General features: G+C 49.7%; 5 protein-coding genes across 6 annotated transcripts; 1 reads left to right on the top strand and 4 right to left on the bottom strand.

Annotated features, from left to right (window-relative positions):
- Nucleotides 1-878: 878 nt before the first annotated feature.
- On the bottom strand, nt 879-1,875 carry LOC118244700 (olfactory receptor 1030-like). The gene has a single exon (XM_035539840.2). It carries the CDS (start codon nt 1,824-1,826, stop codon nt 879-881), a length of 948 nt encoding a protein of 315 aa, XP_035395733.2. The 5' UTR covers nt 1,827-1,875.
- Nucleotides 1,876-3,792: 1,917 nt separating this feature from the next.
- Nucleotides 3,793-5,846, bottom strand: LOC118244704 (olfactory receptor 1052-like). 2 transcript variants are annotated; one of them, XM_035539847.1, is made up of 2 exons: nt 4,947-5,846; nt 3,793-3,813 (listed from the first exon to the last, which is right to left on the bottom strand). In XM_035539847.1, the coding sequence occupies exons 1-2, from the start codon at nt 5,844-5,846 to the stop codon at nt 3,793-3,795; spliced, it is 921 nt and encodes a 306-aa protein (XP_035395740.1). The 2 variants fall into 2 exon arrangements, with proteins under 2 accessions (XP_035395740.1, XP_035395739.1); XM_035539846.1 differs by lacking the exon at nt 3,793-3,813 and having other exon boundaries at nt 4,828-5,846.
- A 5,966-nt stretch (nt 5,847-11,812) lies between these two features.
- LOC118244300 (olfactory receptor 1002-like) lies at nt 11,813-12,748 on the bottom strand. Its single transcript, XM_035539186.1, has one exon. The coding sequence runs from the start codon at nt 12,746-12,748 to the stop codon at nt 11,813-11,815; it is 936 nt and encodes a 311-aa protein (XP_035395079.1).
- Nucleotides 12,749-16,411: 3,663 nt separating this feature from the next.
- On the bottom strand, nt 16,412-17,376 carry LOC118244299 (olfactory receptor 1044-like). Its single transcript, XM_035539185.1, has 2 exons — nt 17,067-17,376; nt 16,412-16,844 (listed from the first exon to the last, which is right to left on the bottom strand). Exons 1-2 carry the CDS (start codon nt 17,351-17,353, stop codon nt 16,412-16,414), a joined length of 720 nt encoding a protein of 239 aa, XP_035395078.1. The 5' UTR covers nt 17,354-17,376.
- Nucleotides 17,377-20,408: 3,032 nt separating this feature from the next.
- LOC118244298 (T-box transcription factor TBX10) lies at nt 20,409-21,755 on the top strand. The gene is made up of 6 exons (XM_035539184.1): nt 20,409-20,581; nt 20,653-20,754; nt 20,836-21,007; nt 21,096-21,251; nt 21,333-21,400; nt 21,650-21,755. Exons 1-6 carry the CDS (start codon nt 20,409-20,411, stop codon nt 21,753-21,755), a joined length of 777 nt encoding a protein of 258 aa, XP_035395077.1.
- Nucleotides 21,756-21,806: the final 51 nt, after the last annotated feature.

The raw sequence follows: 21,806 nt of genomic DNA, 5'->3' as shown, positions 1-21,806 counted from the left end.
GCAGGCACTGCAGAAGTTTCTGAGAAAAATTTGCAAACACAGCTACAACCAAAATAAGTCCTTGTTGCAGCAAAATGTTGTTATAAAGCCCAGTGTCTACTGCTAGTACTGGTGACGCTAAATTATCTGGGCCACAGGGCTTCCGCAAAGCAGTGGTGGCAGGAGGGAGGAAACAGGACTTTGTAGAAAGTTTCTGAGAAGACGGTGCCTAACTCAACAGCACAGGCCAAGTTCCTCCTGCAGCCCATGTCAGGAGGTAGGCAGTAAATGCCTCAGTGGCTTGATCACCTGTAGGCATGTTTTTTTGTTTTTTTGTTTTTTTTTTCCCAGCTAAAGATTAGAAAGGTAACCTGGGAAGCACTTTACAAGATGGGACAAAGCTCTACTCCTGTGTCACACTGTCAGTGGGAACTGAATCTTGGTCTGCTGGCTAGAGGACCATGTTTCATAGTCAACCAGCTGTAACACTTAGGTGTGTTCACCAGAAATGTGCCTGTTCTTTGGCATGAAAAGATCTCTTGTCATCACTTTCATGCTGAAACCAACAGCTGTTGTTTCTTCTTGCTGCTCAAGACAACAGTGGTAATGCATTCTCAAACCACAAAGGGTCAGAAGGGCTTCAGTTCCTGAAATTGTTGTCAGACAGAATAAGTATTTAATGCATCCCTGACTGAGTAAGGTCAATAAATGGCCTAATCCAAAAGCAGCTCATGAGCAGGCATTTAGGAACAAGGTAGAGATTTACCAGTACTTCTGTCCCCTTGCTCATCAGTAGCTTACTGTAGAGCACTGCTTCTTCCATTACCAGCACTGCAGAAATGGAGAGGTATAGACAGTTCTGAGAAGATCTCTCAATTCCTCTGACTCACCAGGAAAAACTATCTGTCAGAGGAACGCTTCCTCTCCATCACCCTCCCCAGTGCATCCTTCACCTCCTTGTTCCTCAGGCTGTAGATGAGGGGGTTCAGCATGGGGGTGACCATGGTGTAGAACACAGATGCCACCTTGTCCAGGTCCTGGGAATGCCTGGAGCTGGGCCGTGAGTACATGGATGCAGCAGATCCGTAGAAGAGGGTCACAGCGGCCAGGTGGGATGCACACGTGGAGAAGGCTTTGCGTTTGCCAGCAGCTGAGGGCATCCTGAGGACAGTGGCCAGAATGTAGGTGTAGGAGATGAGGATGGTCAGATTGGTGACAAACAGGTTGAAGCCCACCACGACGAACATCACTGCTTCGTTGATGGTGGGGTCTGTGCAAGAGATGGCATAAAGTGGGGGCCCCTCACAGTAGAAGTGATTGATGACATTGGGGCCACAGAAGGACAGCCGAAGTGCCACCCCTGTGTGGATGGTGGCATTCAGAACCCCAGCAAGGTACGAGCCAGCGACCAGCCGCGCACAAACCTTGCTGGACATGGAGATCACGTAGAGCAGAGGGCTGCAGATGGCCACGTAGCGGTCATAGGCCATCACGGCCAAGAGGTAGCACTCAGTGGTGGCAAAGACAGCATAGAAATAAAATTGTGCAAGGCATGCAGAGTGAGAAATGACCTTCCTTGATGCCAGGAGGTCTGAGAGCAGTCTGGGAGTGATAGAGGAGGAATAGCAGATGTCAAGGAAGGACAAGCTGCTCAGGAAGAAGTACATGGGGGTGTGAAGTTGGGAGTCCAGCCTGATCAACACAATCATTGCCAGATTGCCTAGCAAAGTGACCACGTAGATCACCAAGAACACCATAAAGAGGACAGCCTGGACATCCCTCTGCTCTGAGAATCCTGAGAGCACAAATTCAGCATTGGGGGTGTGATTTCCCCTGGCCGACATCATAACAGTCACTGTAGGAAAGCAGAGATGCAAAGAAACACAACGTCAGCATACTCCTTCCTTCCACCCCCCTTAGATAAATGTTAGAGGTGTGTCTTTTTATCAGGGAACATAAGGTGTGGAGGCAGCAACCGTAGAATTGTACATGAATATGTAGAACATATTCAATGTTTGTCTCAAAATACATTTTAAAGTAAACAAGGTGCATGTTGGAATGCATTTCTAATGGTTTTATTCTGGTCTTAATTTGGTTTGATAAAGTCATTTCCCAAATAGGAAAGTTTATTCTATTTTCTGAAGATTTTAAGAAGTTTATAACTCAGGTCCAATGAGATAGCCCCAACAATTTATTCTGACATTAGAAACTCAAGTCTGATTTTTTTATACTTCAGTATTATTTTATTTTGTTTGGTCTCAGAAGAGGAAAAACATTGGTGAGAGATAGAGACATTTTTAGAGACTTTATTTTAAGAAAGCCAGAATATGTCACAATAAAATTCTCATTTCTTCCCTTCCTTCCTGTGAAGAAGGTGGGAGGAACTCTGGAATTGTTTGAAACAGGATATTTAGTGTAAATATCAACACACATGCACTTTTAAATAGACCATTTCTATCATCCTTGTGATGCCACTAAATTGAGAAAGGTAAGGGAAAGAATTCTTAAAAATCACTTAGAGTGGAAACCCCAGCAATGCTACAGTGCCATCGCTAAGTGGGGGCAGTAAGCTTCTGATAATGCAGTTTAAAAAAATAATAATAACACCTCTTCCCAAAAGAGAAGTTAGAACTAGTTGCAGTTACACAAGACATCAAACTATACCCTTGGAAAGGACCCTTCAGCACATAGAAAACTCAATGTAAGCGCCCTTATCTGACCCATACACGCATCTCTTAAATCTGGACTTAATGAGACCAGGACTTCACAGCTTGTTACTATTCCTTTCCAGGAATTCAAAACCAGCTACAGAAGCTTTCACACCACCCTAAAGCAATCAGGTTTTCCCTACAACCCAGGCGGTGCTGCTACACAGTGAGCTTCGAGCACAGTAATGAGTAGAATCTCGCCAGGCTGTGCAGCTCCAGCGCCCTCAGCTCAGAAAAGCAGCTTCAGGATTCCTCAGTTTCACCTGAGAGATCCCGACCTCGGGCGAGTGTTTTGTGTGCCTCAGTCTGCCCTTCCTAACAGCTCAGCGCTTTCAGGCTGATGCTGGGAGATGCTCTTAACTCACCTGTTTGCTCACACCTCAGAACCCTTTTCAGTTTACGGGAGACAGAGAGGCGAGACTGGTTGTCTTCTAGACTCAAACTTAGTGTGAGAAACAAGCCCCACTTTCTCCCTGTGTTCGTGCTAAATGCAAGAATGATTTGTCAGCCATAAAGGGCATCAACCCTTGACCAAGAAAAGCTGCTGTTTATATGATTCTTCCATTAAAAAGTTTTGTCAAACACCCCCCTTCCCTCCCAGCAGGTTGTGTCATGCAGGAAATTTCTCTTGGGAGTTGATGACTTTGGAAACAGCTCCTTACGGAGGAGACATGCACTGATAAGTAAACACAATTAGCTTCAGCACGTTAACTGCAAGCCTGAGAGGTTTTCCTACTTCTTTTTATGTGTGATTTGTGTCTTGAAATAATGGAGAATTTAAAAGAATTGATGTAAAACAGATATTCAAGGATTAGGCAATAGCTCAGCATTTGGAGAAGTGTCACAAACACTAGCTGGGGCACAGGGGAAGGAGAAGGGGAGGAAAACCATTCAAGAACTCTTCTGCCACAGTTTGTTTTAACGTTATATAGGATATCCTGTTATTAAAAACCCAGAGAACTGGACCCAGACATAGAGTCACAGCTGGATTTATGGGGAGAAGTTTGCCTTTAACTGATTTTAAAAGAACAGAATGGTAATAGTATTTGCCATTAGGTCTTCTAGGAAGTATTTCATATCATCCATGGAAAACGTCTTCAGGAAGTTAATATCTGATCTTCATGACCTTTGTGTTAAAGCAAAAGCATGGTGCTGATACTATCTATCTTCATCCATTTTGCTTTTTCTCCCAGAAACTCCCTTGCATGTTGAGCAACATGTACAGCTGAATTATAAATCATTGACTAAAAGCTAGTTTCTCTTTCTCCCTTTGAGGGCATTTTTCAAGGACTCCAGAACATCAGCATGAGGATCTGATGCTTTCCCTTGTGCTTAAATATACCCTTCAGAATAGCCTGAATGTGATTGCTCTGGACAAAATCTGCATTTGCCATGGCTAAATGTCAGCCCATCGTCCTCAGCTGCCAAGCAGCAAGTGGAAAAAACATATTTTCCAGAAAAATTCATCTCGCCATGATGGCGATGTTAAAAATAGTTCAGATGAATCAAGATCCCCAGATGCATAGTCGTCTCTGAAAGGGGAACCAGTGGTGACTAACCCAGATATGAAAGCCTACAATTAGAATTGATGACTACTGGACTGAGATGACTCAAACCCTGTCTCTGAAACCTGGAAACAGAAATGATTATTAGGATGCAGCTGGGATGGAAAATAATCTCTGCCTGGACTATCCTTGGACAAGCCAAACAAAATAATAAATCAGGTACTTTATACTAATGCAAAATACTAAAGTAGTAGGCAACTACTTAGAAAAAAATAAACCAAAGTGATGAAAAGCATTGATGTATTTTTTATTTAGCTTGTCTCCTTCTGCTCTCAGCCACCTCTTTTAGCCGACAGAATTTAAATGTTATTGTGACTTAGCATAAATCCTCCTCAGCAAAAAGTATTGGATGTGCAGGTTCTAGCAGTGCTTATAAATTAATTTCCTTTAAAAGTGTCGCAAACAATGGAAGTGTTTCTAGGGCTGTTTTTCTTCATTCTATCAGATATCATAATTATGGGTAATTCCTTCTTCACAGGACCCCATCATGGGGTTCAGTCGCAATTCACGCAGTGTTCAGCACAAGGCAGAAGGAGGTCTTCTGAATAGATGTGCAGGAATGTGCACTTCCCTCATTACATCAGGTGTCTGACTTATTTCTTCTGCTGCCTCAGCTCCGTCAGGTGACAGCTGTTTGAGTTTTGCTGGGGGGAGACCGGTGGTGATACATGCAGGAGAGGAACTTCCTTGCAGCTCTTCTGAGGGCAATCTTCACCTTCACATTCCTCAGGCTGTAGATGAAAGGGTTGAGCATGGGAATCACCATGGTATAGAAAACCGAGGCTGTTTTCCTTTCCTCTTCTGCATGACTGGAGAGGGGGTGGAGGTACAGGAAAGCTGCAGAGCCATAGAAGAGGGCAACGGCCATCAGATGGGAAGTGCAGGTGGAGCAAGCCTTGCGCCTGCCCTCCACAGAGCGGGTGCTCCAGACGGCGAGCAGGATGAAGGTGTAGGAGGTGAGGATGGCCAGGGCTGTGGTGGTGACAATGAAGGCGGCACACAAGACCATCACCACCTCGTTGAGCCAGGTTTCAGAACATGAGAGCAGCAGGAGTGGTGGGATTTCACAGTAGAAGTGATTGACAATATTTGGGCCGCAGAAGGACAGTCGGAGGAGACCAGCGGTGTGCACCAAGGCGTTCAGGCCACCGGCAGTGTAGGAGCCCACCACCAGCCGGACGCGGACCCTGTGGGACATGACAACCACATAGTGCAGAGGCTGACGGATGGCCACGTAGCGGTCATATGCCATGATGGCCAGAAAGATGGCTTCCGTGGTGATGAAGACTGCATAGAAGAAAAACTGTGTGATGCAGCCGTTGAGAGAAATGACGTTCCTACCGGTGAGGAGGCCCAACAGGAGCTTTGGAGTTACGGATGAAGAATAGCAGATGTCCAGGAAGGAGAGGTGGCTGAGGAAGAAGTACATAGAGGTGTGAAGCTGCGGGTCGGTCCTGATGAGGATGATCATTCCCAGGTTCCCCACCAGCGTGGTGATGTAGATGAGTAAGAAAATCATGAAAAGCAGCTCCTGCAGGTGGGTGAAGCCCAAGAGGACAAACTCTGTCACACCCGAGTGGTTTCCCCCAGTCATGCTCCTGGTTCTGGCACAGGGGATACAGAGAGAAACACAGAGGAGAGGTGAAATCATTTCTCCAGCTTGCAGGACTACACAGTGCCTGAGGCTAAAGCAGGATTTGGTGTTTCCTGGGTGAACAGACATGCTTATATGGAGAAAAAATGACAGCTACCCTCAATGGGCAGACTGATGATCAAAAACAAAGCAGTAGGCAGCAGGTCACAATATGAAAAAAAAAATAATCTTAAAGCTGGAGCCTGTGCCCTGGCCAGCACACTGGAAAGAATTGATCTTGGAAAAGATCTTGCCAATGACCTCTTCTCACGAACAATCCAGATTCTTTCCAATGGGCATGGAAATATGATTTATTTTCCCCTAGGGGGAAGTTTCTTATTTATGGAGAAATAAATGCACCTTAATTTGCCACTTTAATTAAATAGATTAGAGACCATGTTAGAGTGATTTTCTGACTCTCTAGTGATATGTTTGGAACAATTATAGTGAGACTAGCATACCTCTTTGCAATTCTACGTATTTATAGCTTCAAGAGAAAACCTTTCCCTTCTAATTGGAATTATAAACTAACTGCATAAATGTGAACGTCTCAAATAAAGTGTATCTCTCAAAAGGTCAGTGACTAGGGCTAAATCATTGACTCCCCTTGGTTGCAGCTATAGATTCTTAAATGTATTGGGTAGCCAGCAGGAACAAAGATGCTCTATTGCATATACACACATATATATACATTAAAAGAAACAAAAAACAAAAAACATAGTTTTTCACACAGGGTGGAGAATCCATCCTTTCCCTTGTTTGCCTGTTCTTCCATATCATCTTTTTCCAACCTAAATGATTCTATGTTTCTATGATTCTTGTGCCCCTTGAGTCTACTAATATACAGAATTTTTATCCAACATTTGAATTCAGAATTAGGATTAGAGTTCAGACACCCTGGGGTATGGGATTTTTCCTTCAGAAGGGACCTTAATGTCACATTACATTGCTTGGTGACAGGGTTCCTGCTTCTGCAGGGCAGTGGGCACACTGCTTAAGAAAACTCTGTTTTCCAGGATTCCCTTTTTTTTTGGATCTTTTTCGCAAGTGGTCTCACTCGCACTGGTCTCAGCTTTCTGTTCCCAACCTAGTGAACACAAACACAGCTCTTCATGTTCACTCCTGCCCATAGCTGCCTTTTGGAGCCCAGGGCTGGGTTTCCCTTCCCTGCACGAGGAATCGGGGCTTGCTGTGGGCTGCTCGCTGTGATCTTCTAAATACCGTCTGTGCTCTGCTCCTTCTGGGCTCGCTCAGACTGCACTCATCCAATGGTACTGTGTAGAGGTGCTACTGAACATGTATTGTCCTCTTTCTCCCTTTCTTTCTTCATCTCTTTGTTGCATTTTGGTTTTTTAATCACATTAATTTGCCTTGATATGCTGGAGCTTCTGCAGTTTTCTTCTATTGCCATGAAACCACGCGCGGACAACACCTCACCAGCTGGGTGATGACAGAGGATCCTGCAGAGAATGTACAAAGCTTTTGAATGGCTGCCAGAGACATTCAGCCTCATGTCACCCAGCACAAACCTGCCTCAAAATTCACAAAAATTCACCTTTTCTGGTCCACAGCATCTTGAGTTATTCTCAGGAATGTCCTCACTGCTCCTTGGGCTGAAGGTGCCATACAAGCTCAATTGGTCTGTCTGACACCAGAACAGTGTCCCCATCGCAGCCCTCGCATGCCTGGGAGATTTAAGCCTTATCCCACACCCACAGGACAAATTACCGAATTACCAAAATTACCATTGCAACACCTGAAAAACAGCGAGCTTTCCCCAAAGAGCCTGGGTTAAACACAGAGATTTTTCTCTGGGGTTTATGTTTTAGGGATGGGACTCCCAAAGCACATCAGAAATGATATGGGGCCCAAGCAAGTCAACTTACACACACAGTTTTTTTGTGAGGAACGAAGCACAAAGCAGTGTGGTTTTGCTGAAGATTTAAATTTGAGAAATTTTGTTTTTCTCCCACATTCCTGGAAAATAACATTTGATAACTCTAAATAATAGATTAATTTGAGGAAATCGTCGTTTTATCTTGCAGTGGTCAGATTTTCTTTTGTACTAGATATCTGCCTATGGCAGGTGTGGATATATTAAAGAAAAAGTGGGTTGAAATGCAGATATCAATTTGTTGTAATTTTCTTTTTTTCAAGACAATATGTCATTTTCTATTTCTGCTTTAATACATTCTTGCACCATCGCTTCCCTTCACAGAGCCTCCAAGCTGCTCTTCAAGCAGCTTTCACATGGATGCAGCACTCTGCAGGGTTGTCTATGGGCAGGAGATGCATCACCCCCGCACCGCTCGCTGGAAACTCCTATTTCATGTTGCACAATGTAAAGGGTGTTGGGTGGTGCACTTGGACTCAGGTAACTCTCCTCTGAACATCTGCAGCAAGGTGCAGGAATCCCAGTCAGCATAGTTTTTTATCTTTCTGCTGGCCACACGCCCCGGCATTCAGTGCCACTGCAATGCTTCTCCTGTGTCAGATGCCTTAAAGGTTGCCAAATATCTAACGTCTCACCCCAAAGGGACCAGAAATTGCCCTGTAGTTGTGAGGACTCAGCTTCTCATCCCAAGAACAGACCTGTGTGACTGCCGAGCCCATCTCAGCTGTTTCCCTTCCATGTTTCCTCCCAAGCCCATGGTGGGGGGAAATTGCTCCATGGTAACTGAGTTCACTCTTGCAGGGTTCACTGACAGCCCCAGCCTGCAGGTGGTCATCTTCATGATGTTCCTCATGATATATGTTGCCAACCTAACAGGAAATCTTGGGATGATCCTCTTAATAAACCTCGACCCCAGGCTTCACACCCCCATGTACTTCTCCCTAAGCCACCCGTCTCTCCCAGAGGTCATCTACTCATCCTACATCACCCCAAGGCTGCTCCTCAGCCTCCTGGCAGGGAGAAGAGCCACTTCCGATGTGGGGTGCCTGGTCTAGCTTTGTGCCCACATGTCCTCCTGGCTGCCATGGTGTACAACTGCTACGTGGCCATCTGAATCCTATGGGGCACAACGCCTCCACCCGCACCTCCCACCTCCAGGAGATCGAGCAGCCTGGACCAAACATCATCTGTGCTCTCCGGCATGGTGACCCCCATGCTGAGCCCCCTCATCCACGGCGTGCAAAGGAGGAAGGCACTGAGACACGAGCTTAGCTTGTAGCTGAGCGATGCCAAGTCAGGTTTTCCATGGAGCGAGATGGGAAGAAGGGAAAGCCACAGCAGTGGTTTGGGGGGATCGGTGCTAGAGCAAGTGGGAGGCACCCACCCAAAATGTGGGTGAGCCCTGTGCTGAGGTGTGCTTTCAGTTTTGGAGGGATAGAAATGAAAGCTGAAGTACAGGATGAAAAAGGAGAAGAAAAATGTAGCTTTATTTCCTTCTCTCTGATTTATGACCTCCAGCAAATTTGAAGGGAAATTTATTTTCTTTGTAAACGACTGGTTTTCTTGGCTGATGAACATCAGCAGACCGCAGGGAATTCCAAGCACTCCCATCAGGGATGCTTTGCAGCAGTTCAGCCAGAAGCTGTTGCACAAAGAGGGGCAAATACTCACTGAAAAAGGCTGGTTGTCACCTACATCCCACGCTGCATCCCACACACACTTTTGACTTGTTTTGTGGTATCTCTTGGTCCTGTTCCTCTGGCTGCCGCTCAGGGTGCTCATCGTGTAAGACAGCGCAATGCAGAGCTCCGGCACCCACTTACCAGGAATGGGCCAAGCAGGGATTTAATTACTAAAGCACAAGAGAGACGGGCCTCCATCAGAAAGGAGCCCTGGGCTTTGAAGGCTTTGGGACCACTCTCCCTGGAGGGAGTCCCCCAAAAGCCAGGCGCAATGCAGTGCTGGGAGATGAGCACAGCCAGCCACTTGGGGTGGGGGAATGGACCACCCTAGAAGGAAAACTTTAGCACACTTTTATTGATAGAGAGTGTATTGACAATTTTGTGAAATTAAACACTGTATGCATTTAAATAAACTTCATGCGAACAGTGTTCTAGTTCTCACTGTCATTTCCTCAGATCACGTTCAGTTGTCTCAGCAGGCGTGAGCACACCTCTCACTGGAGGAGAAACTGCCCCAGAGTGCGGTGCCCTGCTCGGTCTTGGCTTCATTCCCATCCCCAAGGGCACTTTTAAAAATGGGAGTGACAAAGTGAGACAAGCCTTGCTTGCATTGCAAGCTCCTTGCTGCCTCTTCCCTCCCAGATGTCCTCTTCCTAACTCATCATTGCTTCTTACCCTACTGTGGCTATCAGCACCCTACAGCAAGGTCCCCAAACTCTCTCTTTCAGAAATGGTCATTCCAGGACGTCGGCACTTGGTTGTTTCACATCCCAGTAGGTGTTTACCTGGTCTCTAATTATCCATAAATTTTCTGGACCGTTTGCGGTGAGCATGTAACACAGAAACCAAAATGAAGTCATTGCCTTTGAAAAACGTGTATACAAACATGTACACACCTATACTATGAGATGTTGGGGTCCTTTTTAATGATATTGGCTCACATAGCGGGAGATATTGTTATATCTTAAAGCTATAGGCAAACAGTCTGTGATTTGTTCCACACTTGAAGGAAAAAAAAAAAAAAAAAAAAAAAAAAAACAAGAGGAGACAGCACTAGTTATGGTTAAAATTGTGCAGACTGTGAAAGAGAAGACAGAGGAGCAGGCTAATGGTGATGAGGGGAGACCATGAGCTCTGTAACACCCGATTTCTCCCCCTGCTTTCCAGCGAGACAGATCTGCTCACCCTGTCCAATCCAAAGTTTTAAAGCAAGGGAGGTTCATTGGCAACACTCCATACTGCTGCTGCCATGGAATTCCCCTCATTTATGTCATCATAAGGAATGAAGGGCCATGAAGCACGAGACAAGCTGTAAGAGGAAATGCTCTTTTTTTTTTTTTTTTTTTTTTTTTTTTTAAACACTGATTCCACCCATGGTTAATCCAGGAGGGACAGTGAGGTTATGAGCAGTCAAACCACCACCAGTTGAATTACACTCGGTCAAATGCTGGGCATGGTGCATGTGTACTGAATTCCTCCAGGTACACGTGAGGGCTCCTGTGCATGCAAGAGAGAAAACAGAGGAGAAAGCATCTGTAAAAAAATAAATAAATAAATAGATAGATAAATAAATAAAAATAGAATTAATCTGTTTGGTTACTAAACAAAAATGAGAAGATGGCTTTTTTCCCTTCTTTTTCAGAAAAAAATAAAATAAAAAGTGTATTTTTTTCACTACAAGCCACTGATGGTTGCTGCTACAAAGAGTATTCAGAAGTGAGAAGTTTCGTGTCCATGAAAGCAGAAAAGAAAACCAGTGGTGTGATTTATTCTCTGTAGAGAAAAGCAGTCGATTGCAGATGGGGTTATGAGTGATCTTACTGGTAAACCTGGACACATTTTGCCTAAATATGCACATTTGCAATTTGGCTTGCTGACAAATAGTCTGGCCCAGCCACATTACTATCCAAGCTATGGTACTATTTATGGTTTTTAAGTCACAAAACTTCTGGTATTCAAGTGAACCTTCCAAAACCTCCCATTTTCCTATGGGCTAAACCTCACTCTAGTAAAGTTCATGCCTAGCCTAAATTATTCATGTAGGCTTTCTTAATAACTAGCAGAAAGAAACAAGAGGCTGCAGAGTGACTCCTCCTGAACTGATCGTGTTCGGCTGCCCAGAAGTATTTGTAAATACTGATTAATTTATTAGTGGAGTTGCTCTGGTGACACCAGATTTTTCAGTTCTGGGAGACAAACATTAACAGGCCTGCAGACAAATTGCACAATTTGCTGTAGCAAAAACACACACACACACAAAAATATATATATATATATTTGAAGGCCAATCTGCTATTGCAAATGCCAAACACACCAGTCACATAACTTACAACCTCATTTATTTACACTGTTCAGGTTCTTTTCCTGGCTCTGAGTCTCCTCAAAGCCTCCTTCACCTCCTGGTTCCTCAGGCTGTAGATCAGGGGGTTCAGCATGGGGGTCACCATGGTGTAGAGCACTGCAACCCACTTGTCTTCTTCTCTCGACTTGAGCGAGCTTGGCTTTAAATAAACAAAGAGGCCGTTCCCGTAGAAAATGCTGACGGTGGTGAGGTGGGAGGCGCAGGTGGAGAAGGCTTTGCACTTGCCCTTGGCTGAGCGGATGCTCAGGATGGTGGAGATGATGGCGATGTAGGAGACCAGGACAACAAGGCCGCTGGAGACGCCGAATAAAAATGTCGGAACTGTTATTGTAAGAGAAGTGAGAGTACTGTCAGATGAGGAGAGAGAGACCAGCAGAGAGAGGTCACAGAAGAACAGGTTGACCACGACGGAGCCACAGAAGGACAGATTAAACATGCCGATGGTTTGCCCCATGCCATTCACCAGCCCGGTCAAGTAGGAGCCACCCACCAGCTGGACACAGAGCCTCGGGGACATAAGGACCGAATAGCGCAGCGGGTGACAAACGGCCATGTAGCGGTCGTAGGCCATCATGGCCAGCAGGAAGCATTCGGTGACCAGGAAGACGCCGAACACAAGGACCTGGGTGACACATCCCACGTAGGAGAGGGGCTTCTGCCTGACCAAGTCAGCCAGCAGCTTGGGGGTGACAACTGTGGAGTAGAGGAGGTCTACCAAAGCCAGATTCCCGAGGAAATAATACATGGGGGAGTGGAGCTGAAGGCTGGTCCTAATTAATATGATTATCCCCAGGTTCCCTAGCAAAGTCATGAGATAAACTACCAGAAAGGCAGTGAAAAGGGTGAGCTGAAGCTCTAGATTTCCTGTGAACCCCATTAAGCTGAATTCGACTGTCTGCGTGCAGTTTCTCCCTTGGCTTTTCATGAATGAGTACAGCAGAAGATAGTGAATAAGCTTTTGCAAATTGCCTATGGCTGAACTCACAAAACCAATACTGCAGCCCAAAGAGCTGGACCTGGAGGGGCTGTCACAGGTGGCATCCAGGAAATACAGTCATGAAAGACAGCCTGATCCTAAGAGAGAAAATCACAGCTAGATTCATCAGAAATGACAAAGGAAAAATAAATAATGGATAAATAAAATCATCACTGCACATGCAAAATCACATATATCAAGAAAATATCTGTGGTCCATCCCTTAAAGTCCCTCCCAGAGGGATCCTGACTTTCCCTCCATCAATAATCTTTAAAAAGAAAAAATATCTAAAAACATCCCACCCTAGGTCATCCTCAGTTTGGAATTTACCTCTATGAATTCTTCTCATCTTAATATTTATCTGTTAGCTATAGAAGTCCCTGTTAAACCTCACGAAAACAGCAAGCGAGGGCAGCATTGCTTCTTCTACTTAATAGAAGAATACTTAATTCTTGCACATCACCAGCCCTGTGAATTGCAGTGTTGTTCAAAATCACACAATTTATCTCTATTCCCACAATGGTTCTTTCTTCCTCCTCCCCCTGTGACTTCTCTGAAACATGCAGCTATGAAGCAACTCTGCAAAGGGACTTCTCTAAGAAGCTGTCTTCACCCAATATTGCCTTACGGGATCTGGAGTCATCACTGCTTTGGGACCCAGGGACTTGAGGAGCAGTCCCAGCCCCAGGGAACTCATAAAACTCACCTTTGCTCTAAGGTGCAATATTAAAAAACGTTTATGTGCTAAGGCAAAATGAAGTTGGCTTGGTTTTCCTCTAGCTCTGAGAGAAAAGGGTTGGTCTCCAGGTTCCAGCTCTCCGGGAGCTGTCCACTCCTTTTTATTCAAAGGAGAATAAATATGTGTCTCCATTTTTGTGCCTTTGCTTACCCACCAACTTTAGTAGGAACCTCCAGAATGGAGGGTTCGTTGTACCCCATTTCATATTCAGCACAGATTGAGACCCAAAGCTCAGTGCCTGCTGTTACCGTGAGCCTTGCAGTGAACACGGCTCTGGCCAATGCAGTCAGCAGGGCCGATGCATCTCTCAGCTGATGAATGCTGGTGTCTGACCTGGACCACACCGATGTACTTGACCAAATCGCCCTCAGCCACAAAGGGCACTGACATACAGAGTCACAGAATCATGGAACAGCTTGGGTTGGAAGTGACCTTAAAGCTCATCTGGTTCCAACCCCTCTGCCACAGGCAGCGGTGCTACCCACCAGCCCAGGTTGCTCCAAGCCCCATTCAGCCTGGCCTTAACTTCTGAAGTTCAAGGCCCTGACTTTGCTCTTTGCCAGGCTCATGTTCCTCAAGGTCATTAACTCCTCAAGCGCATGGTTGCTGCAGCCCAGGCTGCCTCTGATGTCAACCTCCTCACTGAGTTAATCCGCGCTGGTGAGCAGCAGGCCCCATAATGCATCTCCTCTGGCTGGTTGGTGACACGATGCTGCTTGATGCTGAGCCACGTCCTTTCCATTTGAGGTGACTCCCAGCCCTAATCACTGAGTAAAAAAGGGGACGTGGATCCTACACCTGAGATAGCAGCATTTGCTCAGGCTTATGTTTAAATCAGATTTAACCAGAATTAAGGTAGCTCCACCTAAAACAGAGAGCTCCAGCGGATCTCTAAGATCCAGCACCTGCTTTCTGCAGGGGACAATTTCAGAAGCAAGACCCTGAAGACACGATAACCAGGGTTAAACCACTGTTTGTTGCCTTATTTCTGCCTCCTTAAGTAAAACAAACTTCAGCTGGAAGCTCATTTGCATCTAAAGTAGGAGGAGCGTTTGAGACTACACAGAGACCAAGCTACAACAGTTTTTGAGGACGTATCCTGCCCGTCGAGAGGAGAGGCTGCCAAAGCAAGTGGCAGCCCAACAGAGCAGATGCAGGTGCCAGCCCCATCTCTGCTCGCTGCTCATTTGCTCCCCACTCGTCAGGATTAGGAAGCTCCTTCTGGTTTCCCCAAGGACAGCAGGCACAGCTTGCAGGATGGGCAGGAAAATGGTGTCATTTGGCTCTGTGAGACAGGGCTCGGTCAGGAAGCCACGAAGAGCCAAGCAGACGTGCTGGAGCCACAGACTTGTATTTTAGCACACCAAAAGTTCTTGTTTGGATTTAAATTCAGAGGAGGGTGGAGGTGAGACCGGCTGGACACAAAGCCTGGGGGCCATGTTCATTAAATATTGTATTTCCCGCACTGCCAAATAACAGCCGCAGGTCACAGCAGCAAGACGAGGCACGCTGGGGCCATAAACAAAACTTTAAAATAGTGTGGAAGCTTCTACAAAAAGAAATAGGTGGCAATTGTCCCTTTGCCTAGGTTAAACAGCATCCTGAGGATGGCAGTGGTGGAGCAGCAGGAGCACAGGGGATCGGCAGGGACTATGCACCAAGAAATTCACTTTGCCTTGATACCACCAGCAAGCGCCCCACGGGCTTCACGTTAGGCCAGAGGAAGGAGCTCAGGCTGAGATTTCCTAGGGTGAATTTGCCACATGGGAAACCCCAGTGAGGTGCCCCCCTCGGCAGGGCGGCTGCAGAGCTGATAAGCCAGGAATGGGAGGGCGAACCCTGAGAGGGAGACAACCAGCGCGCTCCGAGAGTGTGTTTGCTCCACAGTGATGGGAAAGACAACGACAGGCTGGATTAAAGAGTAACCAGGAGTTATCAAGATTCTCAGGAAACAAAGGAGGACTCAGACCCACTGCCTTACATGTCCCTGAACGCATAGGTCTGGGCTAGCCGTGTGTCAACAGATCGTCAGGTCACCGCCATCCAGATTTGATTTAATCCAGATAAGCAGCCTCTGCCCTGCTGCACTGCCAACCCAAACTGTTGCATGGCCCTAGGGTATCACCAGAGCTCCAGGCGTCACCACAGTCCTTATAGATGGTACGGTATGGCTAAGGTGAAACCCAAACTGGAGCATTTGGGCTTTTTTTTTCATGCACACAGTGAGGCAGCACCCGCTTGTGCATCGTCTGCAGGAAAGCAGCAGGAGAGGCTCCAGGGCAGGCATCGGCACCAGTCCAGGCTGGCATGGGTGCAAAACTTTGGGTGGTTTGGGGCCTGAAGGAGAAGAGCACCATGGTTCCCATGAGCTATTGTGGGCAGGGTACCATGGGGACCATGCCTTGTCTCACTGTCCACGTGAAGACCAAAGGCAAAGGAGTGGAGCAGTGGGCAGGGGCTGTTTGGTAGCACCTACCCTCAGAGGGAGCCCTTGCTGCAGTACACAAATGCTTTGCACGTGTGCCTTCATTCACAACAGAGGTCACCTGACCATCATACTTAATTTTTTATCTGTTAATCATTGAATGAGATTTGAGTATAAACAAGGAAAAACATTTCCTACGTAGCATACCAGTTAGTTGCTCTCATCTTTCTTTTTCTTGATAAAGGTGTTTCCGTCCTGAGGCCAGCTTTGCTGGCCCTTAATGACTTTACAACACTTCCTTGAAAGAGAGCTAGATTTCCTGGAACAACATGATTCACCTCGTTTGCCCCGATGTGCTGAGCAGAAGGGACAGCCTATGCTGCTCATTGTGAGAAAAACACCTTATTTAACCAAAAAACTGAGCACATCACTCACATCTTTATTCTGCTTAGCCATACATGCACAACACACAATATCTTTTCATTTTTGTGAGTCTCCTCAAAGCCTCCTTCACCTCCTGGTTCCTCAGGCTGTAGGTCAAGGGGTTCAGCATGGGGGTCACCACAGTGTAGAGCACTGCTGCATGCTTATCATCCCTTGAGCTGGCCTTTAGGTACATAAAGATTGATGTCCCGTAGAAGATGCTCACAACAGTCAGGTGGGAGGCGCAAGTGGAGAAAGCTTTGCACTTGCCCTCGGCTGAGCAGATGCTCAGGATGGTGGAGATGATGGCAATGTAGGAGAGCAGGACAACGAGGCCACTGGAGACGCCGAATAGAGATGCTAAAGTCCTTAGCATAATTTGGTTGAGGGTGGTGTCAGAGGTAGAGAGCGATATCAGAGGGGAAATGTCACAGAAGAAGTGCTCGATGACGCTGGAGCTGCAGAAGGATAAACGCAACATGCCAATGGTCTGCCCCATGCCATTTGTCAGCCCCATGAGGTACGAGCAGGTCACCAGCTGGAAACAGCATTTTGGGGACATGGTGACCGAATACAGCAGGGGATGGCAAATGGCCACGTAGCGGTCATACGCCATCATGGCCAGCAGGAAGCCCTCAGCCACCCCCAAAAGGTCGAAAACGAACACCTGAGCTACACACCCAGCGTAAGTAATGCACTTCTTCTCCGACAGAAAGTCAGCCAGCATCTTGGGGGCGATAGCGGTGGAAGAACAGAGGTCTACAAAAGCCAGATTGCCCAGGAAATAATACATGGGGATGTGGAGCCGCGGGCTGGCCAGGATTAACATGAGCATCCCCAGGTTCGCCAGGATGGTGACAATATAGATGAGCAGAAACAGCAGGAAGAGGGTAGCCTGAGCCCTGGGGTCGTCGGTGAGCCCTGTTAGCCTGAACGCGGTCACCCGGGTGCAGTTACTTCCTGCCATTAGCCCAATGCACGCTTTCTGCGTGAAGCACGATCGTGACCTCCTTGCTGGCAGTTTCTTCTGCTACAGGCAGGTATGTCCCAGGCAAAAAGCCCTCTCCCCAGTGGGCCCTGTTCAGAGACAAGACCTAAAGGAAGATTTCAGGCACGGATCAATTAGAGACAGCTTGCCGAAAGACATAACACCGTGTGGGTAACACAAACAGGGTGCTGCAAAACCCAAACTCTGCTTGAGCTGCACAGCACGGCTGGCGCTCACTCTGAGGCCATCCCACTCAAGCTGAAACAGTGACAAATGCAGTGAAAGGCAGAGAAACACAGTGCTCTTACAGTGTGGCACCGATTATTCACCCTTGCTCTCTTAGGCACATGCCACCCACCTGCTTCTTCCTTCTTTGCTGGGATTTCTTCTTAACTGTGAGCCCTGGGGACACAGAGGTTTCTCTTGGCTTCCTGATAGCCTCTTTTAGCTATAATTTTTTTCTCTGGTTCTCTCACCTGTTTTTAGAGAAATGGGGATTTTTCTAGAGCAACAGTCAACCCCAAAAGCTGAACAATCTCTCCTTGAAAATACTTTTTGGGAAGAAAAAAAAAGTCACCCTTTCAACCTGCCCCCTGCCTTGGGGAGTGAGCTCCATGAGTGTTCTTTACAGGAAAGCTTCTGGTCCCCATCCAGCAGCCCTTCGTGGCCAGTGGGCAGAGGAAGCCCCCCGAGCGTGCCCTCCTCTCTCCCATGGAAAGCAAAGGCAAGGCTCAAAGAACAAAGCTGAGCATACGATGCTTTGCCCAGCTGAGCCACGCCAGCAGTGCCCACAACCTCCCTGTCCCACAGCCGTGCACGGACGCTCACAGCGCAGGTACCTGGCGGTGAGGGACACAAAACCCACGCACGTGTCCTTATCGCTTGCCCTCTCTGAGCTCTTTCCTTCTTGCAAGAGAAAACTGGACGAGATGGGCAGTGCAAGGCTCACTCACATTTCAGAAGTGTCTCCTTCTGCTTCCCTGGTGAGGACCTCGGTGATGAACACAAAGACATGCCTGCCCGAGGCTCTGCGGGGCAGCTGGGTATCTAACCACCATCAGCAAACGCCCCCACTATCACGTCACCCGGGGATTTGGGGGCCGAGAGCCCCAGGAGAGGGGCAAAGCACAAAGCAGGTCATTATCCTATCTCTGCACACCTTGGCTTGGAGAAGCAGTGTACCCAGAGGAGATGACAAGATCAAGGGGTCTTCGGGCTCTTGTTAAAGCAAACCCCAGACCACCACACGGCCGGCCATGCCCGCTGCTTGAACACCCCAAAGGTCACAACAGCTTCACCAGTGTGCAGTTTGACGTTATCACAACAGGGAGCTGGGCACGGGCAACAGAACACTTTTCTACCTATCTTCAGCTCCCTGTATGCAGGCCAATAGCTTGAAAATTTAGCTACGAGGAGCTGGTGGGAGATGGTGGTGACCTTGCTAAAGCCGAAGCAAATATCCCCCACTGCTCTCCTTATTGCCCACAGGGCCACCACCTCAACATCCAAGCCACCCGGGTGGGTTGGGTGTGATTTCCCCTCGGTAAGTCCACGTTGGCTCCTCGCTACCACCTTCTTGTCCTTCCTCTGCCTGCAAAGGGTTTCCAGGATGGTTCCTTCCGTGATCCTGCTGAGGCTGTGCGCAGCCCTTCTGCGCTCCATGATGCTTGGGGTTGTGCCTGGCTTCGTGGCGAGGAGAAGCTGTGCCAAGTGGGGTCAGGTTAGCCAAGTACTAGGCCCAGATGTACCACCTTGAGAACCTCGGGCTGTAGGAAGCCCCCTGCGGGGCACCAGTGGGCAAGCACCCCAAGTGCCAGCAGAATCGCTGCATTCATGGCCCCAAAATAGAAGGCTTGCAGCCTTGGGAAGGAAGAAGTGAAACTGAATGATGCTGACACCCCGAAGCAGCCACTTTCACAAGCCTTGTGGTTTTTTTAAGCCAACCACCCCATTTTCTGGCATCTGGAGGCCTCTCTCCCAAGGAGCAGCTGCTAAAAGCCAGGTTTGCTGCACGGTGTCCAACCCCCCAGTCCCCAAACCCCCTGCTGATGGTGACTGGAGAGGTTATCTTGGGCAGGCTTTGCTGAAAACCAGGGGAAAGCAGAAAAATCGGCTGCGGAGGCCACGACACCATGGCTCAGCCATGCCGAGCCCCCGCCTCCCCTGTCACATCGCCGCTCGCACCTCCTCATCTCCCGCTCGATGCTGGCCCGCGGCTGACAGCAGGAGACGGATGGGGCCGAGCCAGCGCCGCAGGGGATGCAGGCAGGGAGGTGATGGATGCGGGGGGGGCTCAGAGAGGTGGTGCCCCCCACACACAGTCTGCTCCAGTCCCGCTCCCCAAAACCCGGTGCTTCTGGGGTGCTGATCCCGAAGGCGGCGTCACCGTCACCCCAGCTGTGTTAGTGGTCCCATGGCATTTGGGGACTCGCCCCCACTCTGTAGCACTGGTCACATCCCCGCACCTGCTCCTTCCCCAGCCCTGGGTACCCCCAGACCCAGCTGAGGGTCCCAAAGCCACCGCTCATCCCTCATCCATCACCGTCGCATCAAGGCACGAAGGCAGTGTGGGAGGGGGGGGCTGTGCTCCCACCGCCCCCGAGGCCCCGCTGCTGCTCCAGCCCCCTCGTCTCCACCCCCGAGCAGGGGGATAAAACCCCCTCAGTGTGCTGGGGGGGCTGCAGTCCAGAGCTGGTGGAGCCGCGGCCGCATCCTGCCCACCCATGACAGGTAAAACCCACCCATGGCACAGCCGTGCCAGGGTCCCTGCATGGTCCCCGCGACACTCAGCCAAGGGGTGCACTCAGTCTATTCAGGGTGCCGGCTGCCCCACACACTGCAGGGCTGGCGCGTGGTCCAAACCGTGTAATTGTGGGGCGGCAGTGGGGTGGGGGGATGAAGCCATGCCATGCCGTGCTGGGGACCCCCCAGCCCTACCCATGAATGAGGCTGGGGGTGCACGGGGTCATTTCCCAAAGAGGGGGCGCAGGAACCACAGCGCCCATCACCCCCCAACCCCGCAGCCTTCCTGGCCATGCCGGGCGAGGGCCCCCCCTCAGGCACCATCCCTGGGTGGGCGTGCGAGGGGCCGGGGGCCGGCGGCAAGAACCGGCGCGTGTGCCACGCTGCGGCACGGCTGGAGATGGGCAGCCTCTGGGAGGAGTTCAACCGCCTGGGCACCGAGATGATCGTCACCAAGGCAGGCAGGTAGGTGGTGAGGAAGGGTGCGGGGGGGTCCCAGGGCAGAGTGCACCCCCACAGCCTTCCCCTCCCCGCAGGAGGATGTTCCCCACCTTCCAGGTGAAGCTGTCGGGGCTGGACCCGTCGGCCGACTACGTCCTGCTGATGGACTTCATCCCGCTGGATGACAAGAGATACAGGTGGGGATGGGGAGGGCTGGGGGCATGGGGACTGCGTCCCGGTGGTGCTGAGGTGCTGAGTCCCCCCCCCCGGCCCCGCAGGTACGCCTTCCACAGCTCCTCCTGGCTGGTGGCCGGCCGCGCCGACCCGGCGGCCCCCGGCCGCGTCCACTTCCACCCCGACTCGCCTGCCAAGGGGGCCCAGTGGATGCGGCAGATCGTCTCCTTCGACAAGCTCAAGCTCACCAACAACCTCCTGGACGACAACGGCCACGTGAGGACGTGCCGGGGGGGGCACAGGGCGGCGGGGGGGTGGCGAGGAAGGGGGATGCCCACTGCCCGTCCCCTGTGTCCCCCCCCAGATCATCCTCAACTCCATGCACCGCTACCAGCCCCGCTTCCACGTGGTGCTGGTGGACCCCCGGCGCGACAGCGAGCGCTTCGCCCACGAGAACTTCAAGTCCTTCAGCTTCCCCGAGACCCAGTTCATGGCAGTGACAGCTTACCAGAACCACCGGGTGAGCTGTGGCCGGGGACAGGGGGGAGGACACACGGGGGTGCCCCCCACCCCATGCCCCCTGACCCCCCGATCCCCGCAGATCACCCAGCTGAAGATCGCCAGCAACCCGTTCGCCAAGGGCTTTCGGGATGGGGAGCCCGAGCCATGGTAAGACCCTGGGTGCTGCCATGATGCCACGGTGATGGGCTCCGTGCTGCCTGCCCTGAGCCACCCCCATCTCTCTTGCAGGTGTGGGGGCACGCTGCCCCCCCCCCGGGCTGCTGCACAGCAGAAAGGTCGGGGGGCTGGGGGCCGCGCTGCCCCCCCGCTGCTCCCCCACGGCCGTGGGGCACTGGCAACCATGGCCCCCCCTGGCTTCCCTGCGCCACCCTTCCAGCCCCTCGCATACCCCCCCAGCGTCTATGTGGGGGCCAAGCCCCGCGCTGGCCCCTACCCGCTGCCCCCCCTGCGGCCAGCCAGCTTCAGCAGCGCCGCGAGCACCTTCGGCTATGGGCAGCAGTGAGGGGGGACCCCCTGCGCCCCCCCCTTGGACCCTCACCCAAGGAGGGGATGG

Source organism: Cygnus atratus, chromosome 5 (assembly GCF_013377495.2).
Source record: "Cygnus atratus isolate AKBS03 ecotype Queensland, Australia chromosome 5, CAtr_DNAZoo_HiC_assembly, whole genome shotgun sequence".
In the NCBI taxonomy this organism is placed as follows: domain Eukaryota; kingdom Metazoa; phylum Chordata; class Aves; order Anseriformes; family Anatidae; genus Cygnus; species Cygnus atratus.
The sequence above is the reverse complement of the archived record's forward strand: the minus strand, read 5'-3'. Positions and strand labels throughout refer to the sequence as shown.

What these genes read in the sequence shown, in the direction of transcription:
- LOC118244700 (XM_035539840.2), bottom strand. Translation starts at nt 1,826, where the DNA reads ATGATGTCGGCCAGGGGAAATCACACCCCCAATGCTGAATTTGTGCTC.
- LOC118244704 (XM_035539846.1), bottom strand. Translation starts at nt 5,846, where the DNA reads ATGACTGGGGGAAACCACTCGGGTGTGACAGAGTTTGTCCTCTTGGGC.
- LOC118244300 (XM_035539186.1), bottom strand. Translation starts at nt 12,748, where the DNA reads ATGAAAAGCCAAGGGAGAAACTGCACGCAGACAGTCGAATTCAGCTTA.
- LOC118244299 (XM_035539185.1), bottom strand. Translation starts at nt 17,353, where the DNA reads ATGGCAGGAAGTAACTGCACCCGGGTGACCGCGTTCAGGCTAACAGGG. An exon ending in AAGTGCATTACTTACGCTGG is followed by an intron (nt 16,845 to 17,066) that starts GTGTGTAGCTCA and finishes ATCCTTCTGCAG; the next exon opens with CTCCAGCGTCATCGAGCACT.
- LOC118244298 (XM_035539184.1), top strand. Translation starts at nt 20,409, where the DNA reads ATGCCGGGCGAGGGCCCCCCCTCAGGCACCATCCCTGGGTGGGCGTGC. An exon ending in CAGCTTACCAGAACCACCGG is followed by an intron (nt 21,252 to 21,332) that starts GTGAGCTGTGGC and finishes CGATCCCCGCAG; the next exon opens with ATCACCCAGCTGAAGATCGC. An exon ending in GATGGGGAGCCCGAGCCATG is followed by an intron (nt 21,401 to 21,649) that starts GTAAGACCCTGG and finishes ATACCCCCCCAG; the next exon opens with CGTCTATGTGGGGGCCAAGC.